General features: G+C 37.4%; 1 protein-coding gene across 3 annotated transcripts in view; it reads left to right on the top strand.

Moving 5' to 3' along the window:
- The window catches only part of SS18 (SS18 subunit of BAF chromatin remodeling complex), a 44,003-nt gene that overhangs the window by 6,069 nt on the left and 17,077 nt on the right, over positions 1-20,857 (top strand). For all 3 annotated transcript variants that reach the window (XM_065053374.1, XM_065053372.1, XM_065053373.1), the window contains exons 4-5: positions 13,403-13,556; positions 18,978-19,199. In XM_065053374.1, the coding sequence (XP_064909446.1) occupies positions 13,403-13,556; positions 18,978-19,199 (376 nt within the window). The remainder of the gene's footprint in view (positions 1-13,402; positions 13,557-18,977; positions 19,200-20,857) is intronic.

Below are 20,857 nucleotides of genomic sequence, written 5' to 3'. Positions count from 1 at the left end.
GATGACATTCTCTGTTCTTCAAAGAAAATTAAGATAGGGATGGAAAAGACTTTTGTGGATCAGGACTGAAGTGCCTTTTTGATATGGAATGTAAGAAATAGAATTGTGGGTTTTGTTTATGGGTGGGGGGAGAAGTTCCCTTTGGACAATTGGGCCGCAGAATAAAAAGGTAGCTTCTTATTTTTTCTTTCAAACTAAAATACAAAATGACATTTAGATGTTCAGTCTTACTTAAGTGTAGGTACTCTGACCTATGTAGTCAAATACTTGAAGATTTGCCGAAAATGTGACCGCATCTGGAATATTTTGTCCAGTTCTGGGCCACTCAGTTCAAGAAGGACAGGGAACTGCTGGAGAGAGTCCAGCATAGGGCAACAAAGATGATTAAGGGAGTGGAGAATCTCCCTTATGAGGAAAGGCTGAGGGAGCTGGGTCTCTTTACCTTGGAGAAAGGAGACTGAGGGGTGACCTTATTAATGTTTACAAATATGTAAAGGGTGAGTGTCATGAGGATGGAGCCAGGCTCTTCTTGGTGACAGCCAATGATAGGACAAGGGGCAGTGGGTACAAACTGGAACACAAGAGGTTCCACTTAAATATGAGAAGAAACTCCAGTGACAGAACACTGGAACAGGCTGCCCAGTGAGGTTGTGGAGTCTCCTACTCTGGAGGCATTGAATACCCGGCTGGACGCCTTCCTGTGTAACCTCATGTAGGTGTTCCTGCTCTGGCAGGGGGATTGGACTGGATGATCTTTTGAGGTCCCTTCCAATCCCTAACATTCTGTGATTCTGTGAAAATGTAGTAATGTGATCAAGTAAAATGACGTTTTGATGGGGCTTTTAGAAAAATATTCTTTGAAGTTTCTTCCCAGAAAATTTTAGCCAGAAGAATCTGGAAACATTAGCACTGTTTTCTCAGTGCAAGATAAAGTACTGCAGACTCTCTACCTTTATTGGCTTTCTGTTTGACCTGATGAGGCTCGTGTTGACTTGGAAGTATTATGTTTCTGTTCACTGTGCTTCCATGTCAGCTGTTGAACAGTCTTACTAAATTCAAGGGTTGTGGGTGACAACAGTTCAGTATGGAGTAAGTTACTGTGTGTGTAAACATCTACTATTTTTAACAGTAAAATACATCAACTTTATGATATTACCATTGCAGTAGTTTCCTCCTTGACTTAGGAGGGCTTCAATCTGAATATCTTCTGAAGTTTATTGTATCCGATCTATTAATACCTGGAAGATTGTTCTCCTAGTAAACTATACTTTATTTTTTGTTTAAATTTTATCTTGTTTTTATTTTATTGGGTAAAATACACTCTTACATTTCAGAACTTAACTGTTAGTTTTTATAAAATGTTTTCTGTGATAAAATGAAGTTGAAAAGAGAATACTGCTGTTCAAACTGAACAAAAGAGTTAAATGATAGGTTCATTAAGTTTTTAATAAAAGCTAAAGTGACCTGATAACTTTGTTGCATCCTCTCACAGTATTCCTTAGACTCAGTGCTTCATATTGCTGGGAAAAATGCTTGTAGTGTATTCTCCCTCATGTTTTCTGTCAGAATTACTCAAGATAGTTACTGGCTCCTGATCTTTTGTATTGGACCTAAATGTTGGATTTTTAATATAAAAAAAGTCAGCCTCTGTCCACATCTTTTTAGAATGTACTATTCTAATCAAATTATTGTATATACTTTTTGAAAGTGTGGTATTGCCTGTAGAGAGCAATACAAACCTTATACTAGACACAAGTATAGTCAATCAACTGTGTTGTGCAGAGAAATGCTTCTATGAAGGGCCTGGAACTGAGGAAAAGGTGAAACAGGTGAAGCAAGCATTGCAGGCTGTGGGTGCGGAGAACTAGAAAGACTTTGAAACTCCAGTGTCATAACAAAGCTCCTGTTGTCTTTGTATGCGTGGTAAATATCAAGTATTAAATTATGACTTCAGGGGTTAGAGGCTTGCTTTCACATTAGAAGACAGAAGTGTGAGGTTGATCTCCCTGAGTCAACAAGTCTTTTCTCAACCACATGAACAGCAGCATTACTAAACACAGGGCTGTTTTGTCTGCCCAGCTGGATGAGAGTTGTTGCAAAGTCGGCATGTAAAGCTGATGCAACTTTTTGCTTGCTGTTTCCAAGTTACAGTAGGTATTCTCTTTCTTGGACAGCAGTGGAAAGTGTGTTTACCACCACCATATAGGATAAGCTAGTTTCCCAAGAAGGGCTTGTGTAGTTGGCAACACAACACTTACATTCATATGACTTCCACTGGTGCTACTTTTGAGAAAAGCAACAGCAAAGTATTCCTCTACTTGAACTGTAGAGAGAAAAGATGCAATTAGAGTTGATTACGGGGACTTGCAAAAGAACCACCCAAAAATAGTGAAGCATTGTGTGTGTTCCTAAGCACTTCAAATCTCAAACTGCAGAACACGTATCTTATCCTCCCTGACTTTTATTTTTTGTTTTCTTAATAGTGTCTTAGTGGATTAAAAAGTATTGAATGAAAGACATTTTTTGATTTGGATGTTTTCCCTCCCCCATGTGTATTCATTTTGCCAAATATTTATGAAAAAACAACTCATGACCGTCACTGTATTGGGAAAAACAGAGAGGAATTTTTGTCCTGCAGTCAAGCCTTTTCATTTTGGCATTTGTTTTATAACAGACAGATATTGAGGTCTGCAGGAATTACTTGATTGGGAACTTTATCTTTTGTTTTTTTAAATGGAGAAAAAGTTGTGTGTTGTGGGTTGTTTTTTTTTTTTTGAGTTTTTTCTTACATAATGTAACTTTCTTTCTGTGAGTCTGCAGAGCACTTAATTTTGATGTTGTGTTTCAAGAAGGTGATGAAAATAGATGCTTATGATTATTACTCACTTCTATAATGTGACAGATTTCTTTTATATTGAAAGTGCCAGCTTCTTCCAGTACTAAACTAAACTCTGTGTGTAGTTACTTCCAAGAAAACTCATTGTGTGAGTTGTAGAAAAATGTGCACGTTGCATCAAATTGTTTTTCTTAATTTCATAATATTAGATTATTAATAAACTTATTAATAAAAGTATTTTTTCTTGCTTGAGATACTTCTCTCAAAACAAGTGCTTTTTGTAGGACTTGAGAAATCTCTTAATCTGTGTTGTTCCCAAACTTGTCACACAGATTAAGGCAAAGTCCATGCCATTTTGGTTACAAAAGACTCCTGTATAAAATGGTAATTGCTTTTTGTAAACATCTAACATCATCAAGCACTGAAATGCTAGTTATTTCCGAAGAAACTGCTTCAAGAAGTAGAACCATTAAACATCATTAGTAGTGCCTAATGAAACTTTTCTTCAAGTTGCTTATTGGAAGACAGTTTTGTGTGGGTTTTTTTTGTTGTTGTTGTTAGGTTGTTTGGGGTTTTTTAAAGCTGCAGTGTTCAGGTGGCTAGGAAACTCTTCAATGTAAGAATGGTTTTACTCAATCATCGGAAAGTCTTATGTGTACCCTTTAGTACTTTTTGAAGGGTAATGTTCAATATATGGTTTTAATGTACTTGTGATGTAAATAGTTTGTAGAAACAATTCAGAGTCTTAAGAACTGAACAGTGCACTCTGTTTTTTTTTAGTAGCCTCTATTCTGAACATAAAACTTGTTTGAAATGTTAATTTAATTATCTTGATGCTGCTTTTTTTTTTCTTGAAAAAGCAAGATGGTATCCAGGAAAGAGAAATATGGCTCAGTTTTAATAGCTTAAAATAAAATATGCAAATAAAACTCTTGTTACTGAAGACTAGAGGAATGCTACATTAATAAAATTATTGTCCAGTTATGTACCAAATGCTTGGGAAAGTCTAATATCTGTGGTAGTATAGCAGAATATCTGTTAGTGGTATCTGCTTTCTTGCTGATCACAGCTGGCATCAGTCTTTAAGTTTCTGGATTAATTCAATGTATTGAAGGACTAGAGTGTACTATCAGCAAGTTTGCTGATGACACCAAGCTGGGAGAAGTGGCTGACACGCCAGAAGGCTGTGCTGCCATCCAGCGGGACCTGGAGAGTTGGGCAGGGAAAAATGTAATGAAATATGACAAGGGCAAGTGTAGAGTATTGCAACTGGGCAGGAACAACCCCAGGTTCCAGTATGAGTTGGGGAATGACCTATTAGAGAGCAGCATAGGGGAAAGGAACATGGCGGTCCTGGTGGACAGCAGGATGACCATGAGCCAGGACTGTGCCCTTGTGGCCAGGAAGGCAAATGGCATCCTGGGGTGTATTAGAAGGGGGGTGGTTAGTAGGTCAAGAGAGGTTCTCCTTCCCCTCTACTCTGCCCTGGTGAGACCACATCTGGAATATTGTGTCCAGTTCTGGGCCCCTCAGTTCAAGAAGGACAGGGAACTGCTGGAGAGAGTCCAGCACAGGGCAACAAAGATGATTAAGGGAGTGGAGCATCTCCTCATGAGGAAAGGCTGAGGGAGCTGGGTCTCTTTATCTTGGAGAAGAGGAGACTGAGGGGTGACCTTATTAATGTTTACAAATATATAAAAGGTGAGTCTCATGAGGATGGAGCCAGGCTCTTCTTGGTGACAACCAATGGTAGGACATGGGTAATGGGTACAAACTGGAACCCAGGAGGTTCCACTTAAATTTGAGAAGAAACTTCTCAGTGAGGGTGACAGAGCACTGGAACAGGCTGCCCAGGGGCTTGTGGAGTCTCCTACTCTGGAGACATTCAGAACCTGCCTGGACACCTTCCTGTGCAGCCTTATCTAGGTGTTCCTGCTCCAGCAGGGGGATTGGACTGGATGATCTTTCGAGGTCCCTTCCAGTCCCTAACATTCTGTGATTCTGTGATGTTGCGTGGTAGTGTGTTGATTAAATTAGTTTTAAAGTAGATACAGAAAGCAGTATGCTGTATTATTCACAGAATCACATTACCCTTTCAGAACACAAGTCCAGGGCAAATTCAAGTTCAACTATTTGTAAACTCAATAAATAGAGAACAGAGCAAAAGAAGGGTTGAATGTCTCCTGTCAAGAGGCAAGTGAGCTATTAGTCAGAAACAGAGCTTTGGATTTTGAAGAATAATTCCTCTGATTAAATGTTTGTTAAATGCTTTTCAAAAATCATATTAATTTCTAAAGTTTTTTTTAAAAGAGAAACATTAGAGAGCAGATTTTTTGAGAAAGGGAGGAAAGTTGTTGCATTCATACCTACTGTATTATGTGAGTATGCTCTAAGGACGATTTCTAGATCGTGTAACAGTGACTGTTCCTGAAAACAATGAATTTGAATGCTTCTGTTTGGTTTGGGATTTCATGTTAGAGTAACAACCAAAAGAGCAACTTTTCTGCTGCTCTTTAAACAAGAGGCAACTGTGGTTCAAAAGGGTAAAAGAAATTTAAGCTTCACGTGCCTGTCTTGTTATTGTATTAGAAACTATCAAGCCCAGTGCAAATCCACAGTTAATAAAAATGAACCTCTTTGTGCCTGCATGCTCCCTGAAGAATTTCTTGAATTGTTTCCTCTTCCACCTCTTCATACTCTACCTTTTTATTTACTATGTTGATTTTTGCATAGCAAAAAATATTTTCTGTGTTTTGTGAGCAAGAAACATAATGGGGTAAGCTTCCTTTGGTAATAGTCTCTAGCCCACAGTTGGTTGGGCTTTGTCACTAAAAAATGGGAGATAAGAGACATGTAGGTTCATGTTGTAGTACCACATTATTCTAAGAAGTTAGTGGTATCCCACTGTATTTGAGTGATCTCAGAGACCCAGCACTTTGAACAAAATAGTAAATAAGACTTTTTCTGAGGTGTGTTATGATATAGCTATCTAAGTGCTTACAGGGAGGTGGAGTGTGTTTATATCACTTAATTGTCTTTGCTCCAAGGCCAGCACATGATCATCTCTATCCATTTTCTTTCTTTGAGGCTTTGGATGATGTTTCACTTCTGACCTCTGAGCGAACACTCTGCGTATGTGTTCATTGTATATACAAATGTGGTTATGGGATATTAACCAAAAGAGAACTAGTTTTACAAATCGCTACTCATATTTTTGTTTTTTCTTTGGTGGAGCATGAAGGAGTGCATTCATTGCTTTTACCAGAAAACTGGAAAACTACTCATTAGGGGAAGGAAATATTGTAAAATTGTGAGTAGTAAAAGCTTTTTGGAAGACTTAAAAGGCAAACCAACCAAATTCTGCAGTGATTTAAGTTTTGTGGGGTTTTTCTCCCCTAGCCTATTTGTTTAATCTCTGTAACAACACCAGTCCTTGTGTTCATATGCATGCTTTGGGGCTAACAGTGTCATCCTGCTTTAGGAAAAGAGAATTGGGTATGCTGCATTTTTTAAAAGAATTTTCAGATTGTGAATCCTCAGTTTATCCATGTATGCCATGGTCTTACAATAAAAATTGCTTTTCCAGTTTGTTTTGGTCCAGAGTAGCTTTCGAATGTTGGAAAGAAGTTTGGCTGTTGTTTGACAAGATTTCTTTTCGATGGTTGTGCTGACATAACCAGAGCCATACTCTTGTTAGCTGCCATTCTGTGTGATGTTTTAAAGCTGTTTTATGATGAACTAATCTGGAGAATCAGTCCACTTTAATTAGGTGGAAAGGGGGATATTTTCATTATGGATTAGTTCAGATTAACCGCAGGGCTATATAAATGGCTGTGTTGGCACAACTGGAAGTGTAGTATTTGGAAACAGCAGCTGGAGGGAGATTCTTAAGCCAACAATTCAACTAAAAAAATCAGAATATGGGAATTTAAGTTTTTGCATGTTAGGAGTATTCATAGATTGCTACTGTACTCTAAAAAGGAGGATCGCACTAACTTCTGTAAACTACTTTGAATGTATTGCTGATCAGGTGTGTCCACATGGGGAGCTAGAGCACTGTATACAAAAACTACTTGTATTGCCTACTAACTTCTGTGTCTGATTTAGAAATCAGTAAAAATAGCAGCCAGTTTGAATAGGAGTATGCTCTGAAGTGTAATTCTTTCATACTTGAGGGTGTGATTTGCCTCTTTAGTACAGCATCTGCACAATAAATACCTATTTCAACCCTGGGCAGTTGCTGAGAGCTGTGCTGGGCAGTCTGGGAACATAGATGCCGAGTCTTTTAGCCTGTGTGGCTTTGCTGTTTGCCCAGTGAAATGCTCCGAGGGTTCTGCAGGGTTCTTTCTGCTTTGAGTTTACATAATGCCTTCTAGCTGGAATAGAGGTGGAACTTTTCTCTTAAGTTACTAAATGGAAGCAAAACCTGCAAATATCGGACCAGGCGTTAAACCATCTTAAATGTCAAAGAGGCAGGAGGTAAGCAGCTGTGGAGCAGAAAGCTCCTCCTTTTGAGGACAGATAAGAACTGTATTTTATGGGGGAATTACAGAGTAGATCTGAAGTTGTCTAGTTTCTATAACTCAGTGTTCCCCGAGTTAATATCCACAGTTAACTTATTTGAGTCAATTAAAATTAAACCATCTGAATTCATACCAGATAATTTAACATTGATTTAAATAATTTCTAGATATATTGAGAATTCTTTGTGATTATTTTTCAAGATATATTGAGAATTCTTTGTGATTATTTTTCAAGTATCAGAAGAGCTATGTGGACATTAAGTACTTCAGGGTTAAATTTTCTGTTTGTAAAAATAATGCTAAAGAATTTTTGCACAGTGAAATATTTTTATACAGTCATATATGCAATTTGCAACAACTAAAGATTCCCATTTCTTCTTTAAATATTACTTGTCGAAGCATTACATTATGCACTATTTTAACATTTTGTTCAAATATAAAGTCAGAGTTTCTCTGCTTTTTGAAGATACTGATGTAAATAGAGATTTAGAAGCTGGCTGTCATTCTAAATTTAGTATTCTTTACTGCTAGTGTCACAACTGGTGCTTCAGCAGTGAGCGCACAAATTACATTTGTAATTGACTTCAATATTTAGACATGATTGTAAATGTTTTTTTCACATGGAAATCCTTGCTGAGAACTGATAATGGTTCTTTACTTTTTCATTTAAGACATTCTCAGTACTATAATACTCTGTACCTTGTAGAAGAAAAGTTGTAACCCAATTAAATACACCTCGCCTCTTTCAGATCTCAAAAACGTATTCCCGTGTGCTCTTATCTCCCAGACCGACACCTCGGCAAGTGCCCTGCAGGTGCCGTCACCACCAGTCAGAGTCCTGGTCTCTGAGACGGGTTCAGGTGCTGTGGTGTCGGCAGCATGATCTGAGCAGGGCAGCGAGTCTCCTGGGACACGGGGCATTTTGCTTTGTGGGAAATGGTCTTCGAAAACTGAGAACAAAGATGATTGATTAAATCCCCAATTAGAGCTTCTGTTAGAAAGATCAGAAGGCTTTTAGGTGTGTTTCCGTGTAGCTTTTAATTGTTTTTTTCTGAGAGAATTTCAATGAAATTGTGGTTTTGGTAGTGTACTTTAAATATCTATTGCTATTTGTATTGATTAGCAATACTATGTTTTAGTGTGCTTAACAGTATTTCCTGTCTCTTAAGTTCTTATCGATGACAGAGTTGATATTCCACCTTAGTTTTTATAACAAAAAATGTTCCATAAAAAGATCCTTCAACCTGCTATTGATAGGAGAAATCTGTTAATATAAAGTAGGGCAGTGAAGAGATGATAAATGAAAGTTCCAGGTGTACCGTTCCTGTGTGGCAGCTTTTATTGTTTGCTGTCCTGTATTTAATCCAATTTATTACTTAAAAGAGTCCTCTAAAGAGTGCAGTTTGGCTATTGTTTTAAGTGTATGCTTTCGAATAACTTTTGAGTTCAATAGGGTTTTGTTTGCTGAAAGCTGTCAGTTAAAATATAACTTCTTTTTTCTTGTCTATTTTTTTTGGTTACAGCTGCAGGTCAGTTTCAGTCTTTTTCCACTTCAGGTTTCCAGAGTTGGACAAAATAGCTTATAATTTGTTTCTTTTCATGCTCTGATAAATTTTAAATGTAGCGGCTATAAATTGTGATCTGTGTGTTTATGGAAGTGAGCAAAAAAAAAAATCAGTGTTTAGCAAGTTGAAGCTATGTCAACATCTTATTTCTAATTCTTTAATTTACTTTTTACTGAGAGTAAACTATTTGTTTTCTATTTCATAATTGGAATAAAAACAGCTGTGATTTTATTTTCCATTTCTTTTTATCACTCATCCAGGAAAAAATAGGGAAATAGCCTTACCTTGGTTTCTGTTAACCTGACTGCATTTGGATGTCAATCCACCCTTCAAATGTAGACTGAATGGGTAGGATTTGTGGTGGATAAGTTTCCCTTAATAAAGCGGGTGGAGGACTCTTTTTTTTCTTTTCTTAATGTTTGGCTTTTGAATACTTCGTAGTAATTTTGTATTTTAGAAGGTCTTAATCATGGGTAGTGCATATTGCTGCAGATAGTCAATTTCCTTGACTTCTGTAAAGAACAAACAAGGTTAAATGACCCAGGTTTTGTAGTTGTGTGATATATATATATATTTTTTTTTTAATATCAAAGATGATGTAAAAGAAATTTATCAGCTCTAAAAGCCTGGATCAACTCTGGTAGAAATAGGGAAGCGGCTACTTTAAAACAGTTTTTTTTTCTTGTTTTTTTTTCTGGCTGTGGCCAGTAGAAAAATACTCTGGAGGAATTTCAGCAGGGAATAATTATACCTGCAGGAGACATTTTTTCTTAATTAGTATCAGGTAGTGATTGGTTTATGATCCTGACATGAAGACTTATAACGTGCTTTTAAAACATCCTATATAACTGTTTAGATTGCATATATGTATGTGTAATTATCTCTGAATCTTATTTAAACTTTGTAGTGTCTTGTGTTGATGAGTTCCTCAGGTTTATGTGATTTATGTGGTGTCTTGTATGTTTAATATTATTCCTCAATTTATTGACTATTCTCCTGGGGTTTTCTTTGTTGTTAAAGCATAAATTGGGTGATCTACATTAAATTGTATTTCTGTCATATCCTCTTACGTTCATTTCCTTTCGATTAAAAAAAAAATAAATTAGAAGTCTGTCCTTTTTGACTTGTTTCAGGTGAAAGACATTCAAAGTCTTTAATCACTGGCTGCTTGTCTTTGGAATCCTCCTGCTTTTACAGTATCTTTTTGTGATTCCTTTCTTCAAACCAAACATATATCATGATCACAAATATCTTGGCATTTTTTTTTTCTTGAATATTGTACCTCAGTTTTGATATATCAGGTACTGCAGGTAATCAGAAGGTGAACACAGTATTTTTTGAATATTTTTTAGGGATTTAAAAATGTTTTTATTTCCCCCCCTTCCCAAACTGAGTGATAGTCAATTCAATTCTCTCTCTTCCCCCCTCCTCCTGTTACTTGCGATAAGAGTTTCTGCTTTCTGAAGAAAGAATGGTGAAAAGCTCAGTGTAACTGCTGTATAATTATCAGTGTTGAATTTTACCTGGCACCGTTCTGATTATTTCTTCCACATTTTTCAGTAACTAATGTTACAACATCTTCATATTTACTAACAAATGTCTTCAGGGGACCTCTGTATGTTCCTTTATTCTTTGAACTTCATGTAAGGTTATTGCTTGCTTATTCCCTTCAGACAATTTCTGGTCAGTGAAAGCATGTACCCTTGGACAACATTTTTCCAAATGCTTTGTCAAAAAGCTTGTATTACGGAGTTTTTGATAAATATGCAGCTAAGTGGTTTAATTTATATATTTGAAAATTAGAAGATTAGAAGGATATGACTTGACTATATTGACACTTTACTAACTCATCTTTATTTTTATCATCCTTGGAGTTTATTTTCATCAACTTACTTGTAGCTTAGGGAATAAGGTGCATGGATTTATGATTCCTGGAATTGATCCTACTACTTTTTTATAGAAGGAGGTACAGTGTTCACCTGCCTTCCAGGTACCTTATGGGGTAGTTTATTTTAGTCAAAGATTTAATTTTTTAGCAGCTTGGACCTTTTTCTTGCATTATTTTCAAGAGTCTGAAATGGGTTCACGCAGGTCTTTGGGCTGTTTCCACATCCAGAAGCTCTTCTTGCTAAATTATTTTCTGGTAATACCTTTTTGGGTGGTTTTAATTACTCCCTCAGTTCTCCCAAGTGCCTGTGGTTTTTGAAGTCTCTTGCAGGTTCTTGTATCTAATGGGATTTTTAAAATCCTTAATACTTTTTTTCCCGTCCTTGAATGTTTTTGCTCTCCATGCTGTTTTCTTTTTGATCACTGCAGTGTTTGTCTTAATGTTAAACAACGGTTGTTTCAAAAACTTCCAGAATAAAATTCAGAGTCAGAATATATGGTTTTGTCTCAAATAATCTTTGGAGGTGGTGTTTGTTTTTTTGTTTTGTTTGTTTGGTTTTGTCCCTCTATGCATAAGGGCATGCCCATGCTTGTGGAATAACACCTGCACCATAGTTAAAACCTAGGCATGATCTAATATTTTTTTTAGTACTTTATAGTATTTTTCATTATCAGCATGGTGTGTAAACATTTGGTTTACTAATGATTTATATGTGGAATCTAAGAAGTTCATTTTAATTCTGAAAACACTTGAACTTGGATGATTTTTTGTCTTTGCTCTGTCTGCTGATGTGGGGCTGCTCTTAGGCTCTGAACTTCAGCTGCCTAGGTTGAGGTACTGGGTGTGTTTGTTTTGCTCATATTCCAAAAAATACTTTTTAAATTAAAAATAGTATCTGTTTTCTTGTTTGTTTGTTTCTCTGTATATTGGTTTTAGGTGATTTCTCTTAGATGCAGAAGTAGGATGACAGTGAGCTTTTGAAGTTGAAGGGAAGACTTAGTTAAGTGGCCTTGCTGTGGTTGCTCACTAATGGAGGAAGATCAAGCAAAACAGGGCAGCATTCACCTCACACTGTTTGGAAAGAAGAGCTGCCTCGCTTACTTTTTCCATCTTCTGTCACTTCTGCTGCAGGATGAGGAATAAACTTGCTTATAGAAGGTCATTCTCTTCGTTTCAGAGGAATTGACATAATATAGCAAGAGAAGTTGTCCACTTGCTTGCATTTTCCTTCATCTCCTTCCTTCTTCCTGCTGAGAAAAGTTTTTAGCTAATTTCTTGAGGATTTTTTTAATATTGCAGGGAAAATAATACATGCTTGATGTATTTAAAGAACAGTTGAGAAAATAAATGAGTACTATTTCCCCTTTTGCCCTGGCAAATGAATACGCATGTGTTTGTGTTACCCAGACGTTGCCTTCTCTAAGGACCAAAAGGAGTCCCACTTTACGCTCATGTGGAAAGAGTTACTCTTTGTATTATGTCTTTATGAACCCTCTGACTAGGTGTAGGTATAAGGTGAGGCTGGACTAGGCAGGAAGGTAGGGAGCAGCTCTTTGGTTGTTTCTGTGAGGAGAAAGGTGGAAAAACACACGCATGGTTGTCTCATGGGAAGGGTTTTGCGTGAATAATTATGGCCTTTAGAGAGGTCCTTGAAAGCTGGAGACTCAGGCGTTTGCTCTCGCAGAAATGATTTTTATTCCCATGAAAGCATTTGGCTAAGGTATGTGAGGAGGATTGTACAGTCTCGCAGGTGTTTTTAATAGGGAAGCGAAGCTGGCTACTAGCAGTTTCTGCATCTCCTTACATTGCTGTGAGTAGAACCTAATAGTAAATTCCCCCTTGTATTTACTGTTTTTCTTGTTCTCCCTCTTTGAACTCTCAAGGTTATTCAGTTATTTTCCTCACAATTTCATTAGGAAATTTGCCAAAAACATCCTTTCTAGGCAGCTGTCTCTGGACCTTTGGAGGCCAGCACTAATGTGCTTTCAGTCTGTGGGGGGTATTTGGCACAAAATTAGGAACTGGGCCTTCAGCGCTTGGGGGGAGAAGAGGGGAGGAGAGCGCACAAACGTTTTACCACACCCAGTGCAAATTTTTGCTCCTCTATGAGCATTCAGACGCTTTCATCTCTTGTTGTACCTGTTTTGTCCTGGTACGAGGTCTGTTAGCAGCAACAAATTGTTGATGTGAGTGGGTTATAATGAAAGAGTTATTTTTCTGTTCACCAAACGTTGTGTTGAAGGAAAGCTTTTGTGTGTGTGGGAGGGAATGACTCCAGCAGTCTTAAACTGTTAAGATATAATTTTTTAATGAGGCATTGATTTGTACATTTTTAATTTTAAAGCGGTGCTCGAAGGTGCGGTAGTGTTGTCTGCACGTAATCCTTCATGTAAAATTGATCAAAATGTGAAACGTTTTGCCCAAATTAATATCGGGAGGAGTTAAACATGCCAGGAAGAGCAAGAAATACGTTTCAGTGCTTTCTTTCATACCCTGCTTCGCAATATAGGCAACTGCCATGCCGTATGTACATATAATATATTTGTCAGACTAACTGCTTCTCGTGTTTGACTAAACTGTCTCCTTTCAGCCACCCACACAGAATATGCCTATGGGTCCGGGAGGGATGAGTCAGAGCGGCCCTCCCCCACCTCCGCGCTCCCACAACATGTCTTCAGATGGTATGGTAGGTGGGGGCCCTCCTGCACCACACATGCAGAACCAGATGAACGGCCAGATGCCTGGTAAGTTTTTCTCCTCTAAGACATTAACACCAGCGTTGCCTGGCAACTGGAACGACATGGAGGCTCAAGGGATACTAGATTGTTGATGACAAAACTGCTTTGAATGCCCCCGAGTACAAGCTCTCTTAGAGTTTGTTAGCTACAGAGCTACGTGACCTGTATTCAGTGTTTATCAGGCTGCCCTTGGGCTTTGATGTAGCTGACACACAGCATTCCTCTGATGAACAGAACTGGCTAAATTTAGTCTGTTTGAAACCATGCAGTACAGCTGGCTTTAGAAGGCTTATTGGGGAAAGGTATTGGCCTGTGGCTGAGTGAACACAAATCCTTCCATGAAAAGATAATGTGAAATCTTTGTAGTTAAATAATAAGATAATAATAAAACAGATCTTAAAGGGGGTGTTTCGAATGTGGGTAAATATTTAAAAAAAATAAAAAAATTGCTTTTATACAGAAAGTCATCCAGCTTCCACTAATCCTCCATGTTCTTTATTATTGAAGATATGTTGAATCGTAAGGGATTTGTAAAGAAATGGCCTCCAGATTATTGTTCTAGGTGTAAATTTTAAGTCAGTTTTTATGTCATCCTGTTTTGTAATAAAAAGAAAAGCGCTTGGGAAGTCAGAAACAAAGCAGTGAAACAAGATGATAAAAATCCACACTGTACCTACTAGTACTGGCTTTGGGGTAGCTATTCCCTTTAGCAGTCAGATCAGAATGGAAGAGGCCCTGGAAAAGCTTGCTGCTTTATACAGAGGTTGTTTTTCAAAATTTCCGCTCATAAAGTCATACTGCCTGTTTCACGTGAATTGGCTTCTAGCTTAAAGTTGCATTCCCAAGATTGCTTTTGTTAGGTCCTCTTCATTTTTTTGTATGGAGGAACTTTTCATACTAAACCTCTTCAAGGTATTGCTTCTTCTGAGAAGGGAAACGCTGTCAAAGATCTTTGAAAATTCATCTCTTAATGGGCACAAGGGTGAGCTCCACGACAGCAAACACAGTAAATAACTATGCAAAACCTAATATGAAGTAAAAAATGTCATTGCTGTAGTCTCTAGTTTCTGTGCAAATCTTGATAACATGGACCTGATAGTGACAGCTTTTCTGAGGAGAGTAGCTGAATAAGCCTCCAGAGGCCATGTGTAATAAATGACCTAGAGAAGAAGTTGCTTTCATCATACATGTTTGTGATGGTCTGCATTTGGAAGTGGAAAGAGCAATATATGTTGCTTCCTAAGTAGGGCAGAAATACTCTGGTTGTGGAGTGCTCTATCCATCTATGATCCATCAGCTCCCATGGAGTATAGCATCGCCTCTCACAAATCAGTCTCTTTGACCCTCTAGTGTAATCATATTATTGTTATTATAATGATCTTTTCCAAGGAGAAGTATTACTAAGTCACAATTTGAGCATAATGACTTCACTGCAGAGCCACGGGGGAGAAAAGTCACTACTTAAACATATATATTTTGTAATTACATAGAATAAGAAAAGAGCTCTTATGAAAATATGTGAAAGGTAAATAGGTTTGTTTTGGTATTCACCTAGACAAATACTTAAATATGGTTTCCAACTAAGCTTTAATTTAGCCTTTCTTACAACGTATTCCCTTTTTGAATGTCTGTTCCTTCCTTTCTCTATTTAAGGTTGTCTCTGAGGATGTGAAGATAAACAGCTTAGGATGAGAGCATCTCTAATACCAGAAAGGCATGCTAAAATAATTTCGTAGTTAGGCGTTGGAAAAAGGGAAACAGAATCATCTTGTTAAGTGGATAGCTGAATGTTTTTTGTTTCTTGGGGTTTTTTTTAAGTGTTTGCTAGTTTGTCTGTATGCGAGCCTTTCTGTATTTCATAGACATGTATTTGTTGTGATTTCCACAGTGTATGCATTTGCTTTCTCTTTATAGGGCACTTAGTCTACAGTTATGTAGATGCTTCATAATAGAAGCCAGATGCAGAAACTTAAATGTCTGAAGAGATGATCTATCCGAAAGGAATAAAGCCACTAACATGCAAAGTGAGAGAATCCGGGGTTGAAAACCACAAGTTGACCAGCCTGGAAGAAATAAAATGCAGGCTCTTAAAAATACCATCTAAGGATTTCTGGAAGCCTTTATCTGAAAAAGGGTCCTCCACAGGCCTGAGTGCAGGTAGTAGGGTTGATTGGAGGATTGAACTGTCTACTGACAGTCAGGGCATTAATTGATTTAAAGTTCTGCCATAGACCTGTCCCATTACCTAAAGGTCAAGGGGCAGTTTTTCTCATAATTATGTTTTGGTTAATAAAGGACTTAAAGTGCTGCTGGGGCCCAGAGTTGCATCCCTTGACAAATCGGTGCTTGTGTCCTCTTACCAGGGAAGACAGTCATGACAAACTTTCAGCCTATGGTGGAACTGAGTGTGACAGATTATGGCTTTTGTCTGAAAAAATTACTGCCTGAAGAGTTACATTGACAGGGAGTTTGTGTGATGCGAAGTAAGGGTGGTCTGGATTTGGAAGGAGGTGATGAACTGGCTTGTGGGAGTGGCAAGCTATCTTCCCAATTTCTTGAGCTTATTTTATCATGTATAGAAAGTCGAAAGGTAAGACTTGCTGTAGGGTTCTCTGACCTTTGTCTTGGTGTTGGTAAGTGACCTTCCTGAATAGCAGGTGCTTCTGTATTGCCAACAGGTTCTCTCACAGTCTTCTTTCCTTCCTGCATATGTAGTCTCAAATGCACTTAGGCTGGTTTACAGCTTCTCAGAGCTAAGATATTGTCCATAAGTGCTTAAGAAGAAAAAGGGCTTCTTTTTATAGTAAAGATAGATAATTATTCCACTAGCTTTAGTGTAACACAATCTAATTAGTATAGCATTTAAAACAGTTATTTTAATAGCAGATAAGCACTTCATGTCTCATTCATTCATTCATATTCTGGTCTTCCTATTTCAGTCATATTAAAAAAAAATCAACTGTGTCCTTATGTGCAGGAGAACTCCATGAAATATTTTGGAAAACTATTAAAAAAAAGGTGTGTTCTTAACTGTTTGTCTTTTGCAAGGTGTTTGCATAGTATTGTGTTAGCTTTTCCTCTGTCCAGGTCTTCTAGCTTCTGACTAACAAATTACCTAGTTTGATCCCAGAACATAGACAACCCTAACATTTCATCTGCCAGCTTTTTCCTACAAGTGTTTTCTCGTGTTTTGGTTCAACACTAGATGTGACATGTAAACCAGCCTTTTAGAGAAGGTGTTTTATTTTTTCAGCTACTCTACTGCAATGATTTTTGCCTTCCCTCTTTTGTTTCTTATGTATACCAGTTTATAAACTTATTCTACTGTGTGCTTGGCTAGCTCTCTAAAATCTACTCTTGACAATTTCTTCCTTTAAACAAAAAGGACCTGGGAGTGGTTTTGTTACTGACTTTCTGACATGAACCCTGTGTATTCCTTCCTTTCCTTAGGATAGAAATTAAGAAGGTAGTCTTCTAAGCAGTCCTGCAGTACTTGCTTGGCACTACAGACTGGGGCTTTTCTTCACCTTAGCTTTACTTTTAACACGTTGATGTGGTGCTTGGAGATTATCTCACTTTTTCAGAATTAAACTGTCTCCATGTTCTCACCATTACAAAGTTAGGCAGTGTTCAGTTGAAGAGGGGACAGTATAGACATCTATAGTTCTCTGTTCCCTGGTCATAATCATATTCACAGAGATTTTTTTTTTTCCTGTGTTTGTGGTGGATCTGCCTTTGTATAATTCACCAATGTCTGCTCACCTTGTTCTGCAGAAGCAGTGAACTGTGCATATGATACCTTTTTTAGCTTTTTCACTTGCCTTGATAAAATAAGCTTATATGTTCATTCCAATAAAGTGTCTTAAAAAGGGCAAGAGGACAAACATATTCTTAAGTATATTCTCTGTTACTTCGTGTTGGCTTTTAGTAGCCGATTTCTTTGATAATTTTTATCTTTTTTGTTCTGCATCGTTTTGTTTGCAGGTCAGTTGGTATTGCCTCTGTGACGTTGTGTACAACTGTCTATGTCCTTACTTTTCACTGCATTCTGTCCTAGATTAACGCATTTGTTGCTTTAGCCAAAACAGGACTTGGGAGCTGTGTTCGTCTGAAGGCAGATATATATCTAGTTAGTTAGTTAGCTGTTGTTTTTTTTGGTGGTGTTTTTGTGGTTTACTTTTGTTTTGTTTTGCTTTGTGGTTTTGTTTGTTTGTTTTTATTTGTTTGTTTTTCTCCAGGGGGAGATATGTAACCAAATTGTTACCTTCCTACATAGTTTCTCTTAGGTTCCTGTGGTTTTCTGTATTTCTTAGGGTTTTGTAGCTTAACAAAAAAACTATGGCATGTTTGGCAGCAATGGCATCTTCTAGTGAACTCTGTATTTATCGGCACTTGCCTTGTTTAGAGTTGACATATTCTGTCACATATTCTGGTTGTACATATATTCAAAAACTCTTCATGTGGTGCTCACATATGCATAATCCTTGCATTTCATTTACTTTTTTCACTTGTCATCTTTATATCCAGTTACACCTCTTACTAATTTTACTCCTAGTAGCTGCTTGCATATCACAGCTGAAGTAATGAGTAAGCTGATCAGATGGTATTGTAATATTTATGCTTTTAAAAATACCTATTGAGAGTAGATTTAATTCTGAGAACAATCTGATTGCATCCTGTGTTGTCAGGAAGATGAGAAATAGAGGGTGAATAGGGATAGCTGGCCTCCTTGGTATATGAACAGGTAGATGCTCTTCCTTTGCATCTTTGCAAGCATGAGAGGTGAGCTCATAATTTGGTGGTTGTCCTTCCAGTCATCATGTCCCACCCTAGTAATCTGTAAATACAGTGGCAGAATATTGGCTACAGATTATGTGTTCAAACAACATCAAAAATGCCTTCAGCCATTTTTATTCGACACGTATTTGTACCATGTCAAACTTAATACTGCCTGACTTCTGATAAAAATATTAACTGTTACTTTCAGAAAAGTGTCTAATATGGTTTGATTGAATAAACAGAAAAGTTCTAGCTATTGTAACAGTTGTATAGCCGTGATATAGCTGCCAGGCTGGCTGCTAAACAGATGTTGTGCAATTTAGGTTGAAATTCTGAACATGTTGTGTGTATACCAAAAAGACTAGTTTTGCATATGATATGGATATAAGGTGAGCTGTATGATAACTTACACCTTTGTTTTAGTAGCTTCAGCTGCTCAACAAAAGAAAACACATTGTGTAGCAGAGCTGAACTTTGACTGTTAACTTTTTTCTAAATTTAAGTTGGGAAATCATAAACTCTTTTAGCTTTGTTTTGAAGTAATGTTATCTAATGACGTTCATTCAGTTTTGTGATTCACTATGACTGTATTTGCTTGTTTTGTGATACTTAACATAGAATATTTTTTCCCCATTTTTCTTTCTGAAGGACCCAACCATATGCCTATGCAAGGACCTGGACCTAACCAGCTCAACATGACAAACAGTTCCATGAACATGCCTTCAAGTAGCCACGGGTCAATGGGTGGCTATAACCACTCAGTGCCATCCTCCCAGAGCATGCCAGTGCAGAATCAGATGACTATGAGCCAGGGGCAGCCGATGGGCAACTACGGTCCCAGACCAAACATGAACATGCAACCAAACCAAGGTAAGTGAGGTGCTTGTGAGCTTCTGTTAAAAGGAAACATCTCAGGTACAGACTTTTTTTTTACAGGTCTTTCCTTGCAGATTTTCTTCTCTAAATCCATTTGTATCCATGTTTGGAGGACTCTGTATCTCCTTTCCTCCCATGTGTTAGTGGCCTATTATTTATTTGCAGACATTGAGTTGTTTTCAGGTGCTGTGTGAGAATCTGGGAATGGGTCTGCTTTCATCAGTTATGAGTTTGAACTACTGTTTATCTTTCTCAGACTTTACACTTCTACCTAAGTGTTATTATTGCTCAAGTTGATAAAATACATCTCTACTCTTCAGTCTCTTGGGTAAACTGAAAAATTAAAAGTCAGTTAGCCGTCAATTTTTATACCTAATTAATCTCTGTTCTCTGCTGCATGCTGTTTTAGCATGGAATGTCTGTTAATCTTGAAGAAATAAAATTCAGTTCCAGGAACAAATCTGCTACTCCCTACTGTTTTTAGGATATGTCCTTGTGCATATAGTGAAATTTAAAACTAATTTTGTGTCTAGTATATTTGCATAGCATAAACAGATGATGTATCCTGTTGACAGTATGGTCCTTGTTGAAGTGCAAGGACACTACAGAATTAAAATATTGCATTAGAGTCACAACAGACTAAATTATTAAATTTTATATATAGTGCATGTTCTTATAAGTGTGCTTTACAAGTCAGCAAGCAGTATTTTCAGCTTAACTTTTAAGTCTGTTACTACATTGGATCTGGACATACCACCTGCTAGAAGCCATACTGCAGAATTTTTTTAAAATGTTTCTGCCATGTTTTCAGCAAGTTTTTTTTTCTAATGTGTATAAACTTTTACAGATATATTTGCTGAAGGACATAACTTGACTTGAGGTTTCATCTCTTTTCAGATATTGTAGGAGAACATATTTCTCTTTTTCTAAGGTTCCCTCCCTGGTCATTGTAGAAAAGAAATAATCCTTCAGTAACACAGGTTCTTACTGCAGTATACTCTCATTGGGGACCAAAGCTCCACTCTGTTTCATAGATACCATTTGTTAGTGAGATGTACAAACAGACCAGGTCATACTGATTTGATTATTAGATCACAGAAGTATTCAAAACAGACAAAAGGGTAAGTTAATGAGAGACCAAAAATAAGTCAAGACGAAACAGCTGTTTCTGCAGTTTTCTTGCCAGTAGTGGAAGTGGGAAGTCTGGGTGCTTCATCATCCACATTGTTAGTGGCATTTTTCTTAAAATGTTAACAGCAGAAGAAACAAAAGATAGGCACATAGCAGAGGAAACCATCACAAGTGGGAACATTTTCAAATGCCTCTCTGTACTGGTAGAACACCTGTGTGTTCTTGGTAATACCCGATGGAGGGAATAATTTTGTAAGATGCTTTTGAAGGGTCCTGTGCATGCTCTTGAAACTTCTTGGTTGCAGAGGGTTAGCAATAAATATATAGCAGTATGTGTGAGGGAGCCATCCATTAAGTTGCTCTACAGAAAACAGCTTGCCTTATATGACTGGCTTACAATTTAGGACTAGTGATTATTCCATCTCAAAGTATTGTTCTTTTCCTCATAATATTCTTCTGCTGTATTTTCAGTACTCTGTCAAACTTGAAAATTGCTCTTTAGAAATTAGGCAGAAAGATAC

This window comes from Columba livia, chromosome 2, assembly GCF_036013475.1.
Source record: "Columba livia isolate bColLiv1 breed racing homer chromosome 2, bColLiv1.pat.W.v2, whole genome shotgun sequence".
NCBI classification, from domain to species: domain Eukaryota; kingdom Metazoa; phylum Chordata; class Aves; order Columbiformes; family Columbidae; genus Columba; species Columba livia.
This window is presented reverse-complemented; position numbering and strand designations above follow the sequence as displayed.